This window comes from Camarhynchus parvulus, chromosome 2 (genome assembly GCF_901933205.1).
Source record: "Camarhynchus parvulus chromosome 2, STF_HiC, whole genome shotgun sequence".
Taxonomy (NCBI): domain Eukaryota; kingdom Metazoa; phylum Chordata; class Aves; order Passeriformes; family Thraupidae; genus Camarhynchus; species Camarhynchus parvulus.
In genome coordinates, this window is record NC_044572.1 from 62,088,461 (window position 1) to 62,108,584 (window position 20,124).

Here is a 20,124-nt window from a genome sequence, read left to right on the forward strand (position 1 = left end):
TTGCTTATTCTTGTATCTCTCATTTTAAAATGAGGCATTCTTAAAGCAGGGGTTTTGTCCATTTTGCTCACCAAGTCAGCTCTCCTACACAGCTGCCTTTACTACCTTGAGTTGTGAACAGCTTTTCTTAAACTCCATGCACAAACAGCCATTACCAAAGCGTACCTTTTTCTTCCATATCAGTTCAAATCATGAGAGCTGTGAGAGAGAAATGTTCCTATTCCTTTTCAGCCATTGCTGGTCGACTCTGTCTGCCTGGCATTCTGCATTTTGCATTCTGACGAGGCAACTCGGCCTCGTCAGCTGGCAGCCCTGGCAGTGTGGCAGCTGCAGTTCAAACACCATTTTATGGGGCACTGGCCATGCACCAGGCTGGGCAGAGAGGTGGGAAGCTGCTGCAAGTTGGTTCTCTCCATCCCTGTGAATATATGTTAAGTGAAGAGCCGTCAGTGAGCAGGCAAGGCAAGGCAGCAGCTGCCAAGAGGAAATTACCATCCAGCAAGCAAGGCTGGAGGGAAGTAGATGGATGACGGGGAGGAATGGGTGGGAAATGTCCTGAGAGCACCTGATGTTATTGCTAAGCCATTCTCCATCATATCTGAAAGGTCATGGAATATGGGAGGGGTGCCTGAGGACCTCCCCTTTTCCTTTTTTGGAGGAAAACCAATGTCGCTCCAGTCTTGAAAAAGTGCAAGAAGGAGGACCTAGGAAACTCACCTCAATCTCACCTTCATCCTTGGGCCAGTCAATCTCACCTTCATCCTTGGGCCAGTCAATCTCACCTTCATCCTTGGAACAACCCATCCTGGATGTCATCTCTAAGCAAATGGAGGAAAAGAAGGTTATCAGGAGTATTTCACCAAGGGAAATGGGCTGGGTTAGTGAACAGTGAGGTAGATTAAGTGACAGAGCTCAGTGTTGTGATCAGGCTAGTTAGAGGGTTTTAGCAAGCAGTGTTCCCAGGGGTCAGTACTGGATCCAGTCTTGTTCACCTTATTAATCAGCGACCTGAATGAAGGGACAGAGTGTACCTGCAGTGAGTTTGATCATGATACAAAACTAGGGGGGTGGCTGACACATCACAGTGCTCTGCAGCCATGCTGCAACACCTGGGCAGGCACAGGAGCCAGGCAGAGAGGAACCTAGTGAAGTTCAGAGAAGGCAAGTGCAGGGTCCTGCACCTGGGGAAGAAAAACCCAGGGCACCAGCACAGGCTGGGGCCTGACCTGCTGGAAAGCAGCTCTGCAGAGAAGGATCTGGGAGTCCTGGTGGTCAAAAAGTTAGCCAGCAGTGTGCCCTTGTGGCCAAAAAGGCTAGTGGTATCCTGGGGTGCATTAGGAAGAGTGTGGTGAACAGGTTCAGGGAGGTGATCCTGCCCTTCTACTCAGGCCTGGTGAGGCCGCCTCTGGAGTGCTGTGTCCAGTTCTGGGCTCCTCAGTACAAGAGAGACCTCAACATGGAGCAGGTCCAGCAGAGGACCATAAAGATGGCTGGGGGACTGGAGCATCTTGCTTATGAGGAAAGGCTGAAAGATCCATTGTTTATCTGGAGAGGAGGCAGCTGAGAAGGGACCATCAATGCTTACAAATATCTTTAAGGGCAGTTGACAAGAGGATGGGACAAGACTTTTCAGTGGTGCCGAGGGATGGGAAAAGAGGCAAAGGGCACAAACTGAAACACAGGAAGTTCCATCTGAATATGAGGAAAATCTCTACTTTGAGGTTGGCAGAGCACAGCGACTTCTCCCCTTTGCAGCTTATTTTGAAAGGAAAGGTATGATTGCAATGTAATGTATCCTAATTCGTCAAGAATAGAAGGCGAGTAAAAGCCATGGGGCGTTTTTTTAGAGTGCCATAGTCCTAGAGCTGCAGATGGGTCTGCTGGTTTTAGCACAGCAGTCCCCATGCCCACAGCTCATTGGAACACTCAGTATTGCTCATAGATACTCGTGTTTCAAGGCTGGGTTAACAGAGAGAAGAAGGGATGTAGCCAGTGGGCCAGTGCAAGCTGGGAGCTGCTGGTTTTGTTTGTTTTCACTCCTGGCCAGTACTGCAGCTACCAGGTTTAAACATCTCCTTCCTTTCAAGTTTTTTCCGGATGCAACATGAGAGCTCCCAAAGTTTATCTCAGACACTGAGATATGTGATAGCTGCAAAAGGCCAGGCGCTTGGCACGAGGCTGCCACATGCCCTGTGGTGTCCTGCACAGGACTCCCAGGCATGCAACAGCCTGGCAAGAGCAATGCCATGTGCCAAAACAGCCATTTTAGGATGTGTAAGATCTGTGTGTACCCTGTAACTACTCTGAGAATTCCCTGTAAATACACCTAGCAGAAGAAGCACATGCTGTCCATGCACCTTACAGAAATGTGTGTGTCTGAGAAATGTGTCTACTAGTGATGAATGTAAATTTTTCCTAAATTTTGCCAGAACAGTGGGAAATTCCAATGAGACCAAGGTGTTCACAGGGATGGAGTACATCTCCTATGAGCACAGGTTGAGAGAGTTGGGATTGTTTAGCCTGGAGAAGGCTCTGAGGAGACCTTAGAGCAGCCTTCCAGTACCTGAAGGGCCTGCAGGAGAACTGGACAGAGACTTTTTACAAGGGCATGTAGTGACAGGACAAGGGGAAATCTGACAGAGAGTATGTTCAGGTGATATATTAAGAAGAAATTCCTTAGTGCAAGGGTAATGAGATTGTAACATGTTGCCCAGAGAAGCTATGGATGCCCCATCTCTGGAAGTGTTTAAGGGTTGGATGGAGCTTTGAGCAAACTGATCTATCCTGGTCATCCCTGCCCATGGGAGGGGGGTTGGAACTAGACAATCATCAAGATCCCTTCTAATCGAAACCATCCAGTGATTCCACGATTCTGTAAAATTGTGGCTTAATTCCTTACTATGGTAGGGGCATAAAGAGAGCTAGTAACGGTACGGTAACTTGATAACTGGATGTCTGTAAGAATCTGGTGGGTGTGTGAATATTCTGGCGGGTAGTTGAATATCCTGGTGGATATTTGGATGTCCTGGTGGCTATATGAGCTCTGGCGGGTGCGCGGGCGCAGCGGTGGGTACAGGGACACTCGGCGGGAAGGGCGGCCCGGGCCCTGCTCTGCCCCCGCTGGCCCGCAGGGGGCGCGCGCCCGCCTCGGTCCTCAGCGCCCGCCCCGCTGGGCCCGGGGATCCGGCCCCGCCGCGGGGGCTCCGATCGCTCTCCTCAGGCGGGGATGGCGGCGGAGGACGAGGCGGAGCTGAGCCTGCTGGAGTGCCGGGTGTGCTTCGAGCCGTACGGCCCCGACGGGCAGCGGCGGCCGCTCAACCTGCCCTGCGGGCACGTCCTCTGCCGGGGCTGCGTGGGGGCCCTGGCCGGCGCCGAGCGCCAGAGGCTGGAGTGTCCCTTCTGCCGGCGGCTCTGCGGGCCCGCCGAGACCAGCGAGTGCCGCCCGCTGCTGCAGCTGCTGGAGCTCCTGGGCCCCGCCGGCGGCGGCCTCGCCTCGGCCCTGGGCAGGAGCGGCGGCGGGGCGGCGGCGGCGGCCCCCGCGGGGCTCGGGCTGCGGCTGTGCCTGGGGGGCTGGGGGTCGCTGGTGAACCCCACCGGGGTGGCGGCCTGCCCCGGCTCCGGCCGCCTGGCAGTGGCACACGACGGCAAAAAGAGGATCCACGTCTTCGGGCCGAGCGGGTTCTGCCTGCGGCGGTTCGGGGAGCGGGGGGACGCGAGCAACGACATCAAGTATGCGCTCGATGTGACGGTCACGTCGGACGGACACGTGGTGGTCACCGACGGCGGGGACTGCTCCGTGAAGGCCTTCGATTCTGAGGGAAGGGGAGTCCTGGCCGTCCGGGAAGGCTTCTGTTTGCCATGGGGCTTGGATGCCACCGCCAAGAGCGAAGTGATCCTGACCGACTCGGAGGCTGGCGCGCTGTACCGCTTGGCGGCCGACTTCCAAAGGGGGGAATTAAAGAAGTGTCAGATGATCCGGTCCCGTCTTGTCAGCCCCAGAGCTGTTGCTGTCTGCCGGAGCTCGGGTGCTGTCGTGGTAGTAGAGCACCTGAAAGCTCGAGGAGCGAGCAAGGGCAGCACCCGAGTGACGATATTCAGTGCGGAGATGGATCTCATCGGCCAGATGGACAGCTTCGGTCTGAACCTCGTTTTCCCCTCCAGAATATATGCTACGGCTGTGGCCTTTGACAGAGAAGGTCGTGTTATAGTGACGGATGTTTGTAGCCAGGCTGTCATATGCTTAGGGAAACCTGAGGAATTTCCCAGCTTTAACCCTCTGATTAGCCACGGGCTTTCTTACCCGGTCGGACTGACTTACACAGCAAACAATTCCCTCGTCGTTTTAGACAGCGGTGATCATTCAGTGAAAGTATATAGCTCTGCCTGAGTGGGCTTAGATGCTTCCTGCTGCAGGCTCAAGCTGCTTCTGGCCGTAAAGCATGCGGGGTTCTGGAGTTTGTAAGAGTGGAGGGAGGAGGCGGTTGTGGGGCTTTGAGTGTAAAATCACCCTCCGACCAACACGCCGTGCTTCCTGCAAAACTTGTATCATGTCTCTTGCCTACCTGTGGGAGAGAACCTGGCTGTTGCTGCCTGTAGCCAACAACAAATCAACCAAACAAATCACTTAGCATTTTAAAACTATTCCATGCCTTGACAACCAAGTGGTTTTGGTTCTTTTTGACACATAATGAAAGACCAGCACGTGTGAAAGTAATGCATCATTTATTTACATTTCCCAGCACATAGTTACCTCTATGCTTAATTAAGTATAGATACACTCCTGAAAGAACTGTTTCCAGGAATTGTGCACAAGGAAGGAGATTGCCTTGACAGAATGATAGGAGAATTGGAAGTCTCCATTCAAGGTTGCATAAATCCAGCTAAAATCATTGTGATGGAGGAGCTACCACTGATGAGTGAGTTATGAGAAGTGAAATGTTCAAAGGCCATTTTTTCCAGGAAAATGCATTTCTGGGGGCACTCTTTTCTCTGCTAGTTTATTCCTGCATTTATTAAGGTTCTACTGGAGCACTTTGTCTTCCTCTAAAATGCCCAAGTCTGTGTCTTTACCTGGAGATAATCTGATGTGTGGTTACACAGCGTGGGCTGCTTTGCCTAAAAGCCTCTTGAAATAGTCACGTTTAGACCACAACTACTCCTGCATATGTAAGTTTGAGTTGGCTCTGCTGCTAGCACAGCTACATGTAGGAGGTTTTCAGCACTACCTGCCCCTGTTTTGCCATTAATATGGTGCTTTTGCACTCCCAAACCCCAGGATTCAACTGCAAATTGAAATGTTAGTGAGAGGTAAACCTCTTTTTTTTTTTTTTTTAAGCTTCCAAATGAGATTTTGTTGATTGTGAACACACAGGAGATTTAGATCAGTTTATATTCTCTTGTTTTACTCACAGTGCTATTATATTCTCATTTATATTCTCACAGTTTGACTGTGGACACAAGTCCTTTTGCCTTATTGCATAGTGGAAATTAGGGTATATATGACTTATTTTGAGAAGGATTTAATACCCCCACTCGAAGTCACTGCTGCATTTTTAGGCATTTATGTGCTGCTAAAATGACTACTTAGATGGTTCAGCATTAAAATGAAATTAGATATAAATGTGAATGCTATCTGAGGTAGAGATGAGCAGGTTAAAATGGCATTAAACTTTTGGGGTAATTTCTTTTTTTTAGTAATTGAAATCATTAATATTAACTAATGTAATTTGAAATTCACAGGCATTCTATCAGTAAATTTTTTATCTGGCTTTTGGTCTGACTTCAGGGCATTTAATAACTGCATGTGTTACAGCACCAGTGATTTGCCAAATACTTGCATTAAATTGGAGCAGTTTAGCCCTCTAATTCAGCCAATCTGTTAATCTGTCTCATGTCAACATTTATATAAACAAAACAAATTATTAATTGCAGCTATTTGTAAAGGTTAATTGAACAGTGACCTGCCAATAAAGTGTGATTTGCTGCTATATTTTAATAATTTAGTGATAATTCCTCATGTTTTTTCATCACGTTTCCTTGTTACAACACCATTTCTGTATTGCAGTTGCCCTGTAGATGGTTTTTTCTTCTGTTTGGGGATATCCTGCAGAAGTTGCTGTAGAGCCATTTTGTGCTCTTGAGAATTATATGGATGTGCACAGTTGGTATTTTTCAGCCTTCTCTACTGCCTGGCCAGAGAGCAAGTGCCTTTGGAAGAACCAGAAATCCTCCTTGGCTGTTCTGCAGTATGAGCTGTATGGCCCTGAGCTGGAGCCCAGCTGGGAGGTCAGGAAGGAAATTTGCTCAGAGGAGGAGACCCCTGGATGATATATTCCTTTCTAGATGCCAAGGAGACTCCTGCCTTTGATAGAACCAATTAGATAACACTTCCTTTGGGGGACTGCTGTGTGTCAGAATGCGTGCAATGCCATCAATGCTGTATTCATACATAATTAATACTTTGTCACAGTAACACTTCCTCTGAACCATGGGCTGTGAGCTTTCATCTCCTCAAACCTTTGTGTGCACCAGGAGCTTGGTTTTGCTGCTAAATTAATGGATGGGAAAATTTCCTAGGACCTACTGCCATGTAGGCAACTTTCCAGCAAGCTGAAATGCTGATTTTTAAACATTTGACTCATACTGTTTTAAAATCTACAAAAACTCCCATTGTTGCCCATTCTGTTCCTGACTTTGGTAAGTAGAAATCACTTGATTTTTGGATTTGTAAGCAAAATAAACTTTGGGACTTTATTCTACCTAACAGAACTTTTTTTCTTTGTGCCACCTCCTGCAGCCTCTGCTTTACCTACCTACTGAAAGCAAAAATTCTGTGAACAATGCAACTGTTTTCTTTTTACTCTACAGCTTGCTGCTTAGTGTTGTACAACAATTACATTCTGCCTTAATTAATTTGATGCAGGTGCCTAAATTGATAAGCCATAATGAACTGTATAAAACCAAATATTAAAAATTATGAGTTCTTTGGTTCTTAAGGGAAAATGCAGCAGTAAAGCTGAAATCTTTCTTTTGACACAAAATCTTGTGTTCTGAGAGAGGGATGGCAAATATTGAAGGGTCCATGGTTGAACTGATTCCTTAGGTTTGGGGTCTGAGTGGCCGTGCTTGGAATGGGGATATCTAGATGTGTGCTTACCTTTGGAAAAGAGTGGTGGCCATTCCATTTAGAAAGGAACATAGAACTGTGTCTAGATGCTTCAGTGACAATTAGTATTGAGTTTATTTTTTAAAAATCCATCACCTTTCCATAACTTTCTTCGCCTCATGCTCTATCCATTGGATTAAAACCAAATAAATATAATGCACAGTCTTCCTTTAGTGTCATGTCTTCAGCCCCTAGTAGAGATTTTTATGTCTGTTGTACACACACACACACACACACTGCAATTCCTATTTGGTTTATTTTTAAGCACTGATCTCACATTGCATATAAACATATCAGGGTGTGTTGACAGTGTTAAGGAATTAAAGGAGTCAGAGGAGTTTCAGCATTGCATATTGAGATGATGTTCTGTAGCATATATATTTTTTGTTTTGCTGGTGAAAAAAATAATTTTAGATAAAGAATGTATTTTTTCAGATTGATGAATAAGGTAGAAAGCTTAAAAAAAAGTAAAATTTATTTCATTTTGGCCATTGTCCCTTTGAGCACCTGTCAATTCCCTCCAGTCACATTGCTGTGCACATCAGTTTGATCTTTATATTTTCCCAAAACATGCATGTAACATCACTGTAGCATTTTTTAATATGGACTGATGTCAGGGGAAGAGGGGATCTCCTGTAATATCCAGCCCCCAAACTACTAAGAATGTTATAGAGCAGGTCCATCAAGATGATAACCTATAATGTAGGAGACCTTTCAGTTCTGGAAGGATTGATGGAGGTCAAAAAGCAGCTTTCTTACCTGGGACCATGGGTCACAGTGCTGTTGCACACCCCATAGGAGGAATTCCTTTCCTTTCCTTTCCTTTCCTTTCCTTTCCTTTCCTTTCCTTTCCTTTCCTTTCCTTTCCTTTCCTTTCCTTTCCTTTCCTTTCCTTTCCTTTCCTTTCCTTTCCTTTCCTTTCCTTCCCTTCCCTTCCTTCCCTTCCCTTCCTTCCCTTCCTTCCCTTCCCTTCCTTCCTTCCTTCCTTCCCTTCCCTTCCCTTCCCTTCCCTTCCCTTCCCTTCCTCCCTTCCCTTCCCTTCCCTTCCTTCCCTTCCCTTCCCTTCCCTTCCCTTCCCTTCCCTTCCCTTCCCTTCCCTTCCCTTCCCTTCCCTTCCCTGTTTTTTTCCCCTGACTCTTCTCAGAGGTTCACCTTACACTTTACATGTCACCTGTGAGTCACAGCTTCCCTCCACAGGAGCAAAGCAAAAATACAGATATTTTTCAAGTGAGTTGTAAACCTTGCTTTTCACTCAGGCATCTCAGGAGAGCTGACAGATCATTCGGAGAGCAGCAAGCACTTCTTTGATAGTGTTACATAAACATCCAGGCTTTCTCTAAAGTGCCTCCTTTGTGTAACATGTCTGACTCTCCTGGACAGCTTCAAAGCTCTCTAATACTGGAGAGGTTCTCAGGGAGCAGATGATGCATTGCACTTACACCTTTTTCTCACTACTGCTTTCCAAGAGATTTAGAGATATTCCTGAACTTGGCACCCCACCCTCTCTGTGAGGCAAATGCAGTGCAAATGTCTTGGCCCTGCAGCTGCAGACAAGAGCTGAGAATCGAGGGAAGCCTTTGGCAGACTTCAGGCTAGATCTTAGAGTTCCCATCAAAAGGTTACCTTAATAAAGCAAGGAGAGTCTGTGTTTAATCATCCTCCTGTCTGGGAGGTGCCTTCCTGATTTTGGAAGATGTTTTGACACTATATTGATGATCTTGTTACTAATTCCTTTGGTGTTTCCTACAAATCATGGAAATTAATACTTTTCCAAACCACACTGTATTCCTAGATAATTGGTTCCAGTGTGCTCCAGAAAAGTGTGTGGTTTTGAAATACTCAAATTTCACATTAAGGATAGAAAGGAGGAGATCAACTCTGAAAGGGAAAAAAAATTAATGGAAGGTGTCTGTGGCTTAAGCAGAGGGTGAACTCCACCAAGTCAGAGCACAGAGCACACCCATCATTCCAGTAAAAGGAATGCATTCTTGAGAGTTGAAGCATTTCAGCCTGGAAAATGGACAAGATGATAAGGGCTGTTGCCTTTTGATTAGTATTTACCTCTGGCAGAGGAATAACCTGCATTTGAACAGATCTTCCAGCTACAATTAGACACTTTTCAGATGGCAATCCTTAGGAGAGCTATCAGATGCTTGTAGCTTTTATTATCTGTTAGTTTGTAGCAAAAATCTGTGGGAGGTGGGAGGGGAAATAAAGATTTGGAGCAAACTAGGCATTTTAGGGAAGTATGCTCCCTGTAATTGAATTAATTCATATGAAAGCATTTTCCTAAAGATTCCTCTTAATGTAGGCAATTTTTATTCTTTGCTCAAGGTGAGCACTATATGGGCAGCGAGTTGAGGTGAGAGAGCAAATCCTGCTTTCATGGAATATATTTTAAATCAGGAAACTATTGCTTGTCCCGAGATTCCATAAAACATTTTAAATACTTCAAATATCATTATATGCCTTGTAATGAATAAAGGGTAGGCAATTTTAAGCAAGACATAGGATTAGAGATCTAAAATTATAACTGAGAAAAAGAAAGAATTTACTTTGAGAAAACTCTGAAGATACTAAGAAAACAAACCAACCAACCAAGAAAAGATAAAATGTTTTTTATCAAAGCTTGCTTTTAAAACTTCTAGCACAAAAAAAAATGCTCTTGAAAGAACTATACCCCTACATAATCACAGGAGGTAACTCTTACTGGGAATTTTTCCAAATATAAATAGATGAAAGATAAAACCCATCTGATACTCACTTAGCATGATTTCCTGAATAATATGGACTGTGTAATTTAACCAGTATTAACCAGTGTTTGGTAACTACTGATCTGTACTACCAGTAAGAAACAAAGAACAATTGTGTCTTTTACTATCACAGACTAAGGCATTGCCATGAGAAGAAATATAATGTCATTAAAATATGCTTTATAAGAAATCTAGCAAAAAGAGTCAGACAGATTAAGTATTAAAAATATATAATCACTTTAATATGAAAAGGATGTGCCTGGCTCCCTTATCTGTCATTGTCCTTAATTAGGTAGGAAATAGAGCTCTTCAGTGAGTTCTCTGCCAACTTCCCCTCAACTTACAGCATGACATTATGGAGCCAGAAGTATTTAAAGTACGTGTATCAGTCTTTTCTATTCCTAATATTACTTGAACTGACTTGTTTGAGTTGAGGCTTGCTCTGTCATGAGCAGTTTATCTGTGCAGTCATGAGTACTGCAAATGGAATTGTCCACATAAATAAAGGCTGCAGGACTGGGCTTGAAGTCAGGGAGATTCAGGCTAGTACAGAGGCTTGCCCTGGAGAAGTCTTTGCAGCAGACTTTACGATGACAATTTCTGGGAATGCTGCTTTGAGGTTTTATGTGCTGAAAGTCCTATGCATGTTTAGAACACATTATAAGCAATTATAACTTTCAGCATCAGAAATCCTTTGTGAAAGACATTTATTGTAATAGTTTAGCTTTTCTTATTTATTCTTTCATAATATACTGAACCCTTGCTTGGTTCCTAACAGTCCTTTAGACTTGAGTGGAGCAATACCACACTTCCCTTTTGGCATGTGCAGTTGCTCAGTAACCAACAAGCTGGGGCAAGACCCACTTTGGACCAGCTTCAGTGCAGACCTTACACCTGAACATGTCTTGCAGATCCTACAGAGGAGGTTTTTAGTCTTAGCCAACAGTTTAGAAAAGGTGCAATGTTCACACTGTAGTTGAGATTACACTCTAGGTTCTAGTTCCAAGAAGACTGTGTGAAAAGATTTCTAAGGCTGCAGGGTAGTTAGCCACTTCGAGTTTTATTTTGCAAGGATAGCTGCCTTTTAAAGACCAAGTGAAAAGTGCACCATTTCTTCCCTAGTACGGCAAAGTGAAATTGAAGTTTCCCCAGGCCCAGAATTAGAGCTTTTTGTAATTTGTGATGTTCATAAAGCTGTTCAGTACTTGGATTATATTATCATTAAAATGCAGCTGATACTATATTTCACATATTTCCACTGTGTCAGTGTTACTGAGATTAAAAAAACCAAAGAAACCCAAACCACTTAGAAAAGTGTACCTTGAAGGCAGAAGTAAATCTTGTCTTTCTTGTATCTCTCTCACTGGATAAATAAAAGCCATGCAACTGAGTTATTATCAGACATCTATATCAAGCCATGGTCTTTCACCCTTTTGTTTGACTTGACTTAAACCTTAAGTCAGTGTTCTTAATGATAAGGCTAAAGCTTTGATTTCTGAATTTCAATCACGTTGTTCCTATTTGTGACTTCTGCACAACCCTTAGCCATTATTCCCAGCTGGTTTAGTCTGTTCCCGAACTGTATTTCTCACTAGCTGTTGTTCAGTCAAACTGTGGTTGTATATGTGTGTCCTCACCACTTTGATTTCAGAAGAAAGGTTAATTCCCCCAGAGGTTCTGTCCATGTTTTGGTTGTGCTGAGTTACTTTTCTAAAACAGCCTTTCATCTTTGCTGTCAGATTAAAGGGAGGAAACCTCAGATCACAATATGAATTGTGGGAAAGGACCTAAGTCATTCAGGGAATGCCTTTGGGAGACAGGCAATGCAAGCTTTATTACAGGAGCGAAGAGGGACTGTACAATTAAAACTGTGTGTGGACTAACAGTTTTAGGAATCCTTCTACCCTAGCTCCTCCTGTGCAGCTCCATTTGTAACAATGACTGTGGGAAAAATTAAATCAGAAGTCTAACTTCTGATTAACTAACTTGCAAGTCACTGGTTTGTTGGGGTTTTTTTCAGTCCTCTGCAATAGCAGCAGGCTGGTCTCAGTGACCATGACACTGTACTAGATTTTGTGGGTGATTGCTATAACTGGTCTGAGTTTTCATATCAAATAAAGTTCATATCCAACCTACAAGAAGTTTGGGAGCTTCCATAGGCCATCTGTTATTCAATTTATATTTTTACCTGCAAAGAGCAAGCCTTTTGTCATGTGTTAAAGAAAATAAAATTTGAAGCGACATGACAACAAAGGATCCCCAGTGGTTGCACTCTTTGATAGTCTTCAATAGACAAGTGAGAGTATGGTCTATTGCTGATAATTTTGATGGTGGTGGTAGTTATGAGATTATTGGTTTTGGTATGTGTTCTTCAGACTGGAGAGAACTGGGAGGAGAAATGATGGGGTGTTTTGTTTTCTAAATAAAAGATCATAAGTCTTATTATGCACCTTAATTAGCGCCTTCAGCACTTGTTTCCACCTTCTACAGGAACTGATGAAACCTGCTCAACTTCATGTGAGTCTTCTTGATGACATCAATAGACAGCACACAGATCCAAGATCTGTGCTGAGCTGACTTCCATATGTTTTAACAAACACAATTCCACCTCCTCTCTCAAGGCTTTGCCTCATTCAGGTTCCTTACTTTGCTGATGTGTCCATTTGTACTGTTCTCCTTTCTAATCTCTTTCAAGCAAGACCTTCTTTCCTTCTCCACACTTTATGAAGATAACATGTTTGGCTAGAGTGCTTATTTGCCGGCATTGCTAAAAAGTGATTGCGTAAGGAGGAATTTTGGCTTGGCCAGCATGGGTAACAGCTCAGCTTTCTTAGTAAGCAAGCCTGGTGGATGTACTCCTCCCTCCCCACCCTCCTCCTCCTCCTCCCAGGGGCAGGGCCCCAGTTCCAAGTCTCTCCCATGGTAGCCAGCAAAGTTCAGCTTCTCTCTCAAAGCAGAAAGTAAACCAGTAAGGGGACTGTGACGAGGCGCAGAAGGGCTAACAGGAAAGCTGCTCTTTTGCTCCAAGAGGCTGCTGCCATTAATCAGGCTGTTTATATTTACAGCTTTCCCACTCACCCGCACTGAGCATAAGGCTCACCTCTGAAGACAGAGTCTGAACACTGCTGTGTGCTTGACAGACTGCATGTAGGATCTGTTTGCTAACTAAAGACACTTGAAGGCTGCAGACTCACTTTTCCTATCTGTAGAACTAAGGCACACACCTGCACTTAGTAAATGCAAAATAATTAGTGATGCTCTGGATAATGTTTGTGAGCCAACTCCCTGCTCACAAGTGCCTTAATCTCAGTTTGGGACTTGCAGTCACAAGAGAACTGCATGGATGTGCTGGAGTGATGCTTGCATACCAGACATTCCTAATCATAAAGATGAAGAGGGGTGAGAGCTTTCTGGGTAGGGGGAATAATGGCAGGGTTGTCCTTTCCGTCAGTTCACTGGGGCCTGCCTACTGATTTAAATTGTAAATAACTTTACAAACCAGCTGTGGCACTTTGTTTTCACTTAGGCAAAGCATCTGATTTCTCTAACACATAGGAGAAGACTGAAAGAAAAAAAAAGGAAAAATATCTATTAATTTAACATCAATCCCTTTTCATAACTTAATAGTTATATTAACCACAGATAGGTGATGTCAGCTCCTTTGGGACCTTGTGATCTTACTTTTTAAGAGTACAAAACTGTTTCCTTTCCCTTTCCTTTCCACTACCATAAAATATTATCATCACCATGATGTTTAAAGACTGAATAGTGGCATATGTCTGGTAGGGTCAGCAAGAAAGGTTCCCTGCTATCATGTCACCTAACCCAATCAAGCTCACTCTTAAAATTAGCTTAATTTAGTCCTCTGGTCTTCTGTGTAAGAAGCCATTCCTCTGGGGGTAGAAGTAAATTCATTTCCAGCCTGAGACAGAATGATTGAGGTTGGCAGGGACCTTTGGAGCCCATCTGATCCAACTCCCCTTCCCAAGCAGGGCCACCTGGTAGCACAGGACCGTGTCCAGATGGCTTTTGAGTATCTGTAAGGATGAAGCCTCTACAATCTCTGTGGGCAACCTGTGCCAGTAGTCAGTCACTAGTCAGTCACCTTCACAGTGAAAAAGTGTTTCCCAGTGTTCAGAGGGAACCTCCTGTGTTTCAGTGTGTGCCCATTTCCTCCTGGCCTGTCACTAGGCACCACTGAAGAGAGCCTGGCTCCCTCTTCTTTGCACCCCTCTTCAGATGTATCTATACATTGATGAGATTCCTCCCTTTGAGTCTTCTCCATGCTAAATAGCCCCAGTTGTCTCAGCCCTTCTTCTTAGGAGATGCTCCAGAGCCTAAATCATCTTTGTGGCCCTTCACTGGACTGTCTCCATTATGTCCATGTCCCTCTTGTACTGGAGAGCCCCGAACTGGACACAGCATTTCAGGTGTGGCATCACCGGTGCTGGGGTAGAGTCACCTCCCTTGACCTGCTGGCAGTGCTCCTCCTAAAGCAGCACAGAATACAAGGACTGTATAAAAGAGAGTTTACTCTCATTTGTTCTTGTCCTAGTGTTTTTCCTGGAACTTCAGTAGCACCATGCTTTTGACTGGCCTGAAAGAAAGCATAAACAGCCATATCCCTTCTCAGTCTTTATTTTGCTAGACTAAACAAACTGAATTTTTTTAGTCTGCTCTTCTTTGATAATCACCATTCCACAGTTCTCCCAGTAACCCTTTAATGTGTCTGTTCTGTTTTGAACTCCTCTTCCTAAATGCTGTACTGAGTTTTCCAGGTGCAATCTCGGCTATGCTTTTTATCATGTCATCTGTACCTCTTCTTTCACTGTAGGAAATAACTGAAATGATTACTGAACTACATAGATTTTCATTCAGGTAATACTTGGTTGAGTCCAGGATGAAGATCCACAGCCCTGCTCATCCTGGTATAAACAAATTTAGGAAGGTATTTGAGTTGGGGATGGAGTGTTCCCTGAAATAAATAAGGGATGGCATGCACATAATTAATATCAATAGCAATAAAAATGTAAATAAAGCCACCATTTCTTTCCTGGACAGATAAGGAATGTTAGTTACATAGAACACAACTAGCTGTCAGAGGAAGACACAACTGTTGCTCATATCTGAGGTTATAATTGCAGGGATGTTAAATTTCCTGCCATAACCAAATCCCTCCCAAGATGACAGTAAAGTTCAGTTTGGATTCAGTAAAAGCTTTAGTCACACTTTTGTAGTACAGGGAGATGTATCCGAGCCATATAAAAATTTTTTTTTACTTCCCATCATTTCCCTTGCTACCTTTGCCCCCTTTTTTACTTCCCATCAGTTTCTTTGCTATAGCTGCATTCCTCTGCTTCTAAGCTAATTTATTTCTATTAATAGGACTTCTCATCTGTAGGTAGTAATGATCATTAAAGTTCACACAGTACTTTGAAACTATTTTTCTGTTCTAAGTGATAGGAGATGGGGAACAGAGCTCCCTGCCCCCTCTTCTTCAGAGAGTGGAGCAAAGAGATTGTCCTCTGCAAAATGGTCATGGAGTTAAATGTAGCTGAAATTGAGCAGCTCCACTTACAGGTGGGTTAGTTTCATTTACTGCACTGATCTTGGGATGAAGTTTATAAAAGCCTATTGCAATAGTGTATCAGGGGCAGGGAGAAAATATCAGATTTTTTCAGTGAAATTGCATGTGATATTTTTCCCCCCACAGCAAGGAATGTTTCAGCTCAATGTAGATGTGACTACGCCTGTGTTGGGAACATTCATTTGTTGTAATTGTTCACCTCTGATCCCAGTGTGAGATCTACTGTGGAGCAGCCAAGGTGGGCATGGAGGCAGAGCTAGGATCTAGCAGAGGGCATCACCCCAGCGAGGTGAAACCAATCAGGTAATTCAAAACATATGTAAATTAGCCTTTAAGCACAGATTTAGTCTGTTCATCACAGAAAGCCAACTCTGTTCAGAGCTGAGGTAGGTTTAAACTGCAGTGCCTATTCAGAGCTATTTACCTTGTGTAGCTTTGAGCAGCACCTGCCAGGCAGGGTAATGTTTAGGTGCATATATTCTGCATTTGTTCTTAATGCTGGCAGTTCAAACTGCTTCATTTTTTTTCTGAGTGTCAGAAGAGCATTTGCCACTGCAGCCCCTTTCTGGGCCCAGAGTGTTGCCATAAATATGCTGGACATAGAGGACAATTTTCACGCCTCCTGCACAGCTTTAGAGACAGTCAAAACAGATCTTTGATAAGACAGAGGTGGCAACCATCCAGCCTGACTAATGTCCAGCTTGAGTTTGGAGTGAGAAGGAAGTGGAAAAGCAGCCTGAAAAGTGCCCTCAGACAGGTCACTGGCTAAATACCTGCCCTCACACTCTCGTAAATTCAGCGAATCTGTCCGGAAGGGTTACTTGCAAAACCTAGTGATGTGTGACATAAATTTGGTTCCTGGTGTGCAATTATGGGGAGATATTTGCTTCCCCAGGTGCTCTCTAAATGCATCTTATTAAATGAAAAATTCAAATTTGCCTGCATAACAGGACAGTCATTTGTGTCCTGTCACAAATATAGTCACATTTTATCCCACTCCTCCAATATGAAATATTTCTCCCTTCCATAACGACCATGCCTCCTTTCAACGTGCTAAATATTATTAAAAATAAATGCATGAATTATGAGCCATTCTTGTTTTTCAACAACAGGAAAAGTGAACGATGTATCAATTATTTTTGTTAAAGCTATGGTTTCTTCCTGTTTTTTTTTCTAACTTAAGTGTAATGTATTAGATTATCTGTTGGTTCTATAATATTTATATATTTATATATTTATATTACAAATATCACATATTTGTTCATTTTGTGTCTTTCTGACTGGATGATGCTATAATGTGTTTGGGTTCAAAATAGAGGTTTTTTTCTCTGTTAATTCAAATTCTAAAAAATACTTCATAAAATTTTGTAAACACAAAACTCTTATTTGGGCCAGTCTTATAAAATACACTCCTTGGGTTAAATTTAGTAGTAAAAACCTTCACTGTAAGCATTTCTTGGATTTCAGGTGCTGTAAAATTAAACACTTTGTCTTTCTTTTATCACTTTCAACACCAAAAGAATAGCTCTGCTTTCCATGCTCCCACTGCTGCCAGCTCCTCCTCCCCTCTGGCTCCTGTGACACGAGATGAAGTTGGATATGCCAGTGACAGCATGCATCAGTCAGGCACAGTAAGGTATGTGCTGGGGATGCTGCTGACAGGATGTATATTCTTGGCAGGCTCCGTGACATTTCTCCTTGCCCTTTGCTGAAGAAAGGAGGTCACTGGAACACCATCAGGGCTTCAGGCATCAACCTGGATGCACAGCATCACTCCCCCATTTCCATGTCATGAAGCAGAGCAATTGACCCTCCTGCTCAGAATATATGGGAAGACATGGGCAAATCACATCAAATCCCATTACCTGTCTTATGCCTTGGGAAGATGAGGAGCAATTGAAATTTCCCACCAAACCAAAGGAAGGAGCAATATTTTCTTTAAGCTCTTTGCTGAACTGTGGATCAATGGGCAAATGTACAGAAATGCTCTAAGGCAATAAAGAAGAATGAAACAGATGAAAAACAAGAAACAGACAAAGATTAAATTCTGGCCCTAGTAAAGCTCCAAAATTCCTGTTGACTGCAGTAGTAGAGAGTCAGAAAAAAATAGAGGGTGGAGGAAAACAGGGAGAGGAAAGGGAAATCAGGGGAGGACGGCTCCAGATGATTTTATCCCCATGTTTCCATCTGAGTTCCCCCCACCCACCATCAGTCTCCACTTTCTCCAGCTCTCACCTCTTTTCATTGCTGAAGCAGTAAGCTGTCATTTCTCATCCGGTATCTCCCATCCATCCATCAGCATGTCTGGGATAGCTGGCAGCTAATTCCGATGGGTTAGCGACCCATCAGTATCCCTTGCCAGTTCCCACGGGGCATGTAAACTGATCAAGTTAACAAATTCTGACAGGTGAGAGACATTCATCCTCAGTTCCTACCAGTAGCAAAGACAGAGATGTAAAAGGTTCCATATGGTATTCAATGGGGAGATACAATGCCAGAAGAGAAACGTCTCATTGGCCTGAATTCACAGATTGTTCTTTGATCTACCTAATAATCTCATGGGGCCTCTATAACATGACCCTCTTCCTATTCTGCCCTAATGGCAAAGGGTTAGGGGAGACCAGAAATACATTCTACTGTAAGCATGCTGCCCAGTAGGAGTGGTCAGGTCATGGTACAAATGTTGCCAAAAGCCCTTTCTTGAGAGGGCAGAAACACCTGGCAGAACCAAGAAAACATTTTTGGTAGCTGTTTCTCAGGGTACATTGATGTGAATGAAAGATTAAAAGTCCCTTTTTCAACTACCTAACACTTGAATAAATCAGAATTTCACAAGAAGTGAACAGTTACAGTTTGCATTAGAACAAACTAGGTTGCATCTGCCTTTTCAAAGAGTGTTGCATGGTTGGCTTTCTGTACCTGAAAATGGTGGAATATAATTCACCAGACATTCATAAAAATTTCTTCCCAAGACTCTTCCCACAGCCAAAATCATAGTCAATCTTATAAAGACTCCCTTTAGTTTCTCTTCAGCTAATGTAATTGTTTTTATGTAATCTTGCAATGATGTAGTTTTTCCACTAAGAGGTGGAAAATTGAGACGGAAGGGAGTATTTTCCCTTCCATCTGTTGGCTGTCTTCTCTTTCCCAGCAGTGTCCAAATTTCACAGAACAACTCCCTTTCTGCACAGACATTTCAGACCTCATGCCTTGTCTTGAGCCAGCGCTCACTTTGATCTGGGTTCTTACAGTCTACAGCAGTAAATAGGATGTCTCATGTCAACAACACTCCTTTTCTTTACTCGTTGGGCCACATGCTTATGATGCATTTCATAATGAACTTCATTCCTTATGCCTGCTTCTACAGGCAAGAAGTCCATGTGCACCAGCTACTCCTGCTAACATTCTCCAGATGCCCGGCTCTATTTGGTAACCATTCTCTTCTGCTGTGCTAAGTGCACGGCTCATTTCCTTTCAGCATTCCTGCAAGTTGTGACCACTTGGGACAGCCAGGCCTCCTCCAGAAACAGTCCTCTCAGTCACTTTGCAGGACCCTGGTTGGTGTGCTGGCAGCTGGGAAGGGGTTGATCGTCTAAGCCTTCCTCCATTGTTTCCACCTCTGTTTGAAAGGTCTGCTCTTTCTCAGTGCAGCTATCTATTCATCACTGGTTGTTTAGCCCGTTCTCCTAACAGTGGTTTAGCCCCAGAGTAGACAAAGTAATCCCATTTGGGTTTGAGCCTGTCTTCCATAAAGAAAATCTTATAGACATCACTGTTTTGCACCGGGATTCCTGCCAGTTAGCTGCATTGATAATAAAGATTGATTCTTTGGAAGATATTTTACTGAAGCTAAGGAAACACTTTTGGGGAGAAAAGGTTTTAACAAGACACTTTGAAAAGAGCCCTATTGCATTTTTAACTAAAAATCTTTCTTGGCTTGCCCACTGGAAGCTCAGTCATCCTCGGAGCTCTCGGTTGCTGGATAAAACACCATTGTTTGTAACGCTTTCCCCCAAAACTGAACTGGCCACTACCCTGTCCTGCAGTGTTTGGGCCGGCACTCGTTAATGGTGGCCTGTCGCTGCCTGGAACAGCAGGACAGCGCGGTGGCCCCGGCACTTCGCAGGTAGCCCTTCATAGCCAAGGAGGTGCGGCTGGGGCCCGGGCAGGGCTCCTTCTCCATCACCTCGAGGTGCTGCACCGTTTCCAGGCCTACGTTACACCCAGGTCATCCTGGCTTGTGCATATTTTGTCAAAAGAACATCCCCTGACGCTACAACATTTTTTCCGTGGCAGATTGTGGCCGTTCCTTTCCTTGTCCCCAGGAAACTCGATGTACGGTCGGGCAGGCCGGTGTCTCTGCGGTGGCGGCGTACACCTGCACAGGGCAGGACGGTGGCTGTCGGGCAGGGCCCGCGGGCAGACCCCGCTCCCGCGGCATCCCGGCTCCCGCCGGCGCCGCCTTCCCGCGCAGCGCGCATCCCTCCGCGCACGCTCCCTGGGAAGCAGCGGCCGGCCGAGGATGGGGCGGGGGGAGAGGGAGTCTCCCCACGCCCCCGCTCCGAAGGCGCTCGGGTGTTTCCGTCGCTCTCCGGCGCCATCGCCTTTCCCCGCCCTCT

General features: G+C 44.4%; 1 protein-coding gene across 1 annotated transcript; it reads left to right on the forward strand.

Annotated features, from left to right (window-relative positions):
- The first annotated feature begins 1,097 nt into the window (after positions 1-1,097).
- Positions 1,098-5,366, forward strand: NHLRC1 (NHL repeat containing E3 ubiquitin protein ligase 1). Its single transcript, XM_030963928.1, has 2 exons — positions 1,098-1,161; positions 3,042-5,366. Exons 1-2 carry the CDS (start codon positions 1,098-1,100, stop codon positions 4,385-4,387), a joined length of 1,410 nt encoding a protein of 469 aa, XP_030819788.1. The 3' UTR covers positions 4,388-5,366.
- The last annotated feature ends 14,758 nt before the right edge of the window (positions 5,367-20,124 follow it).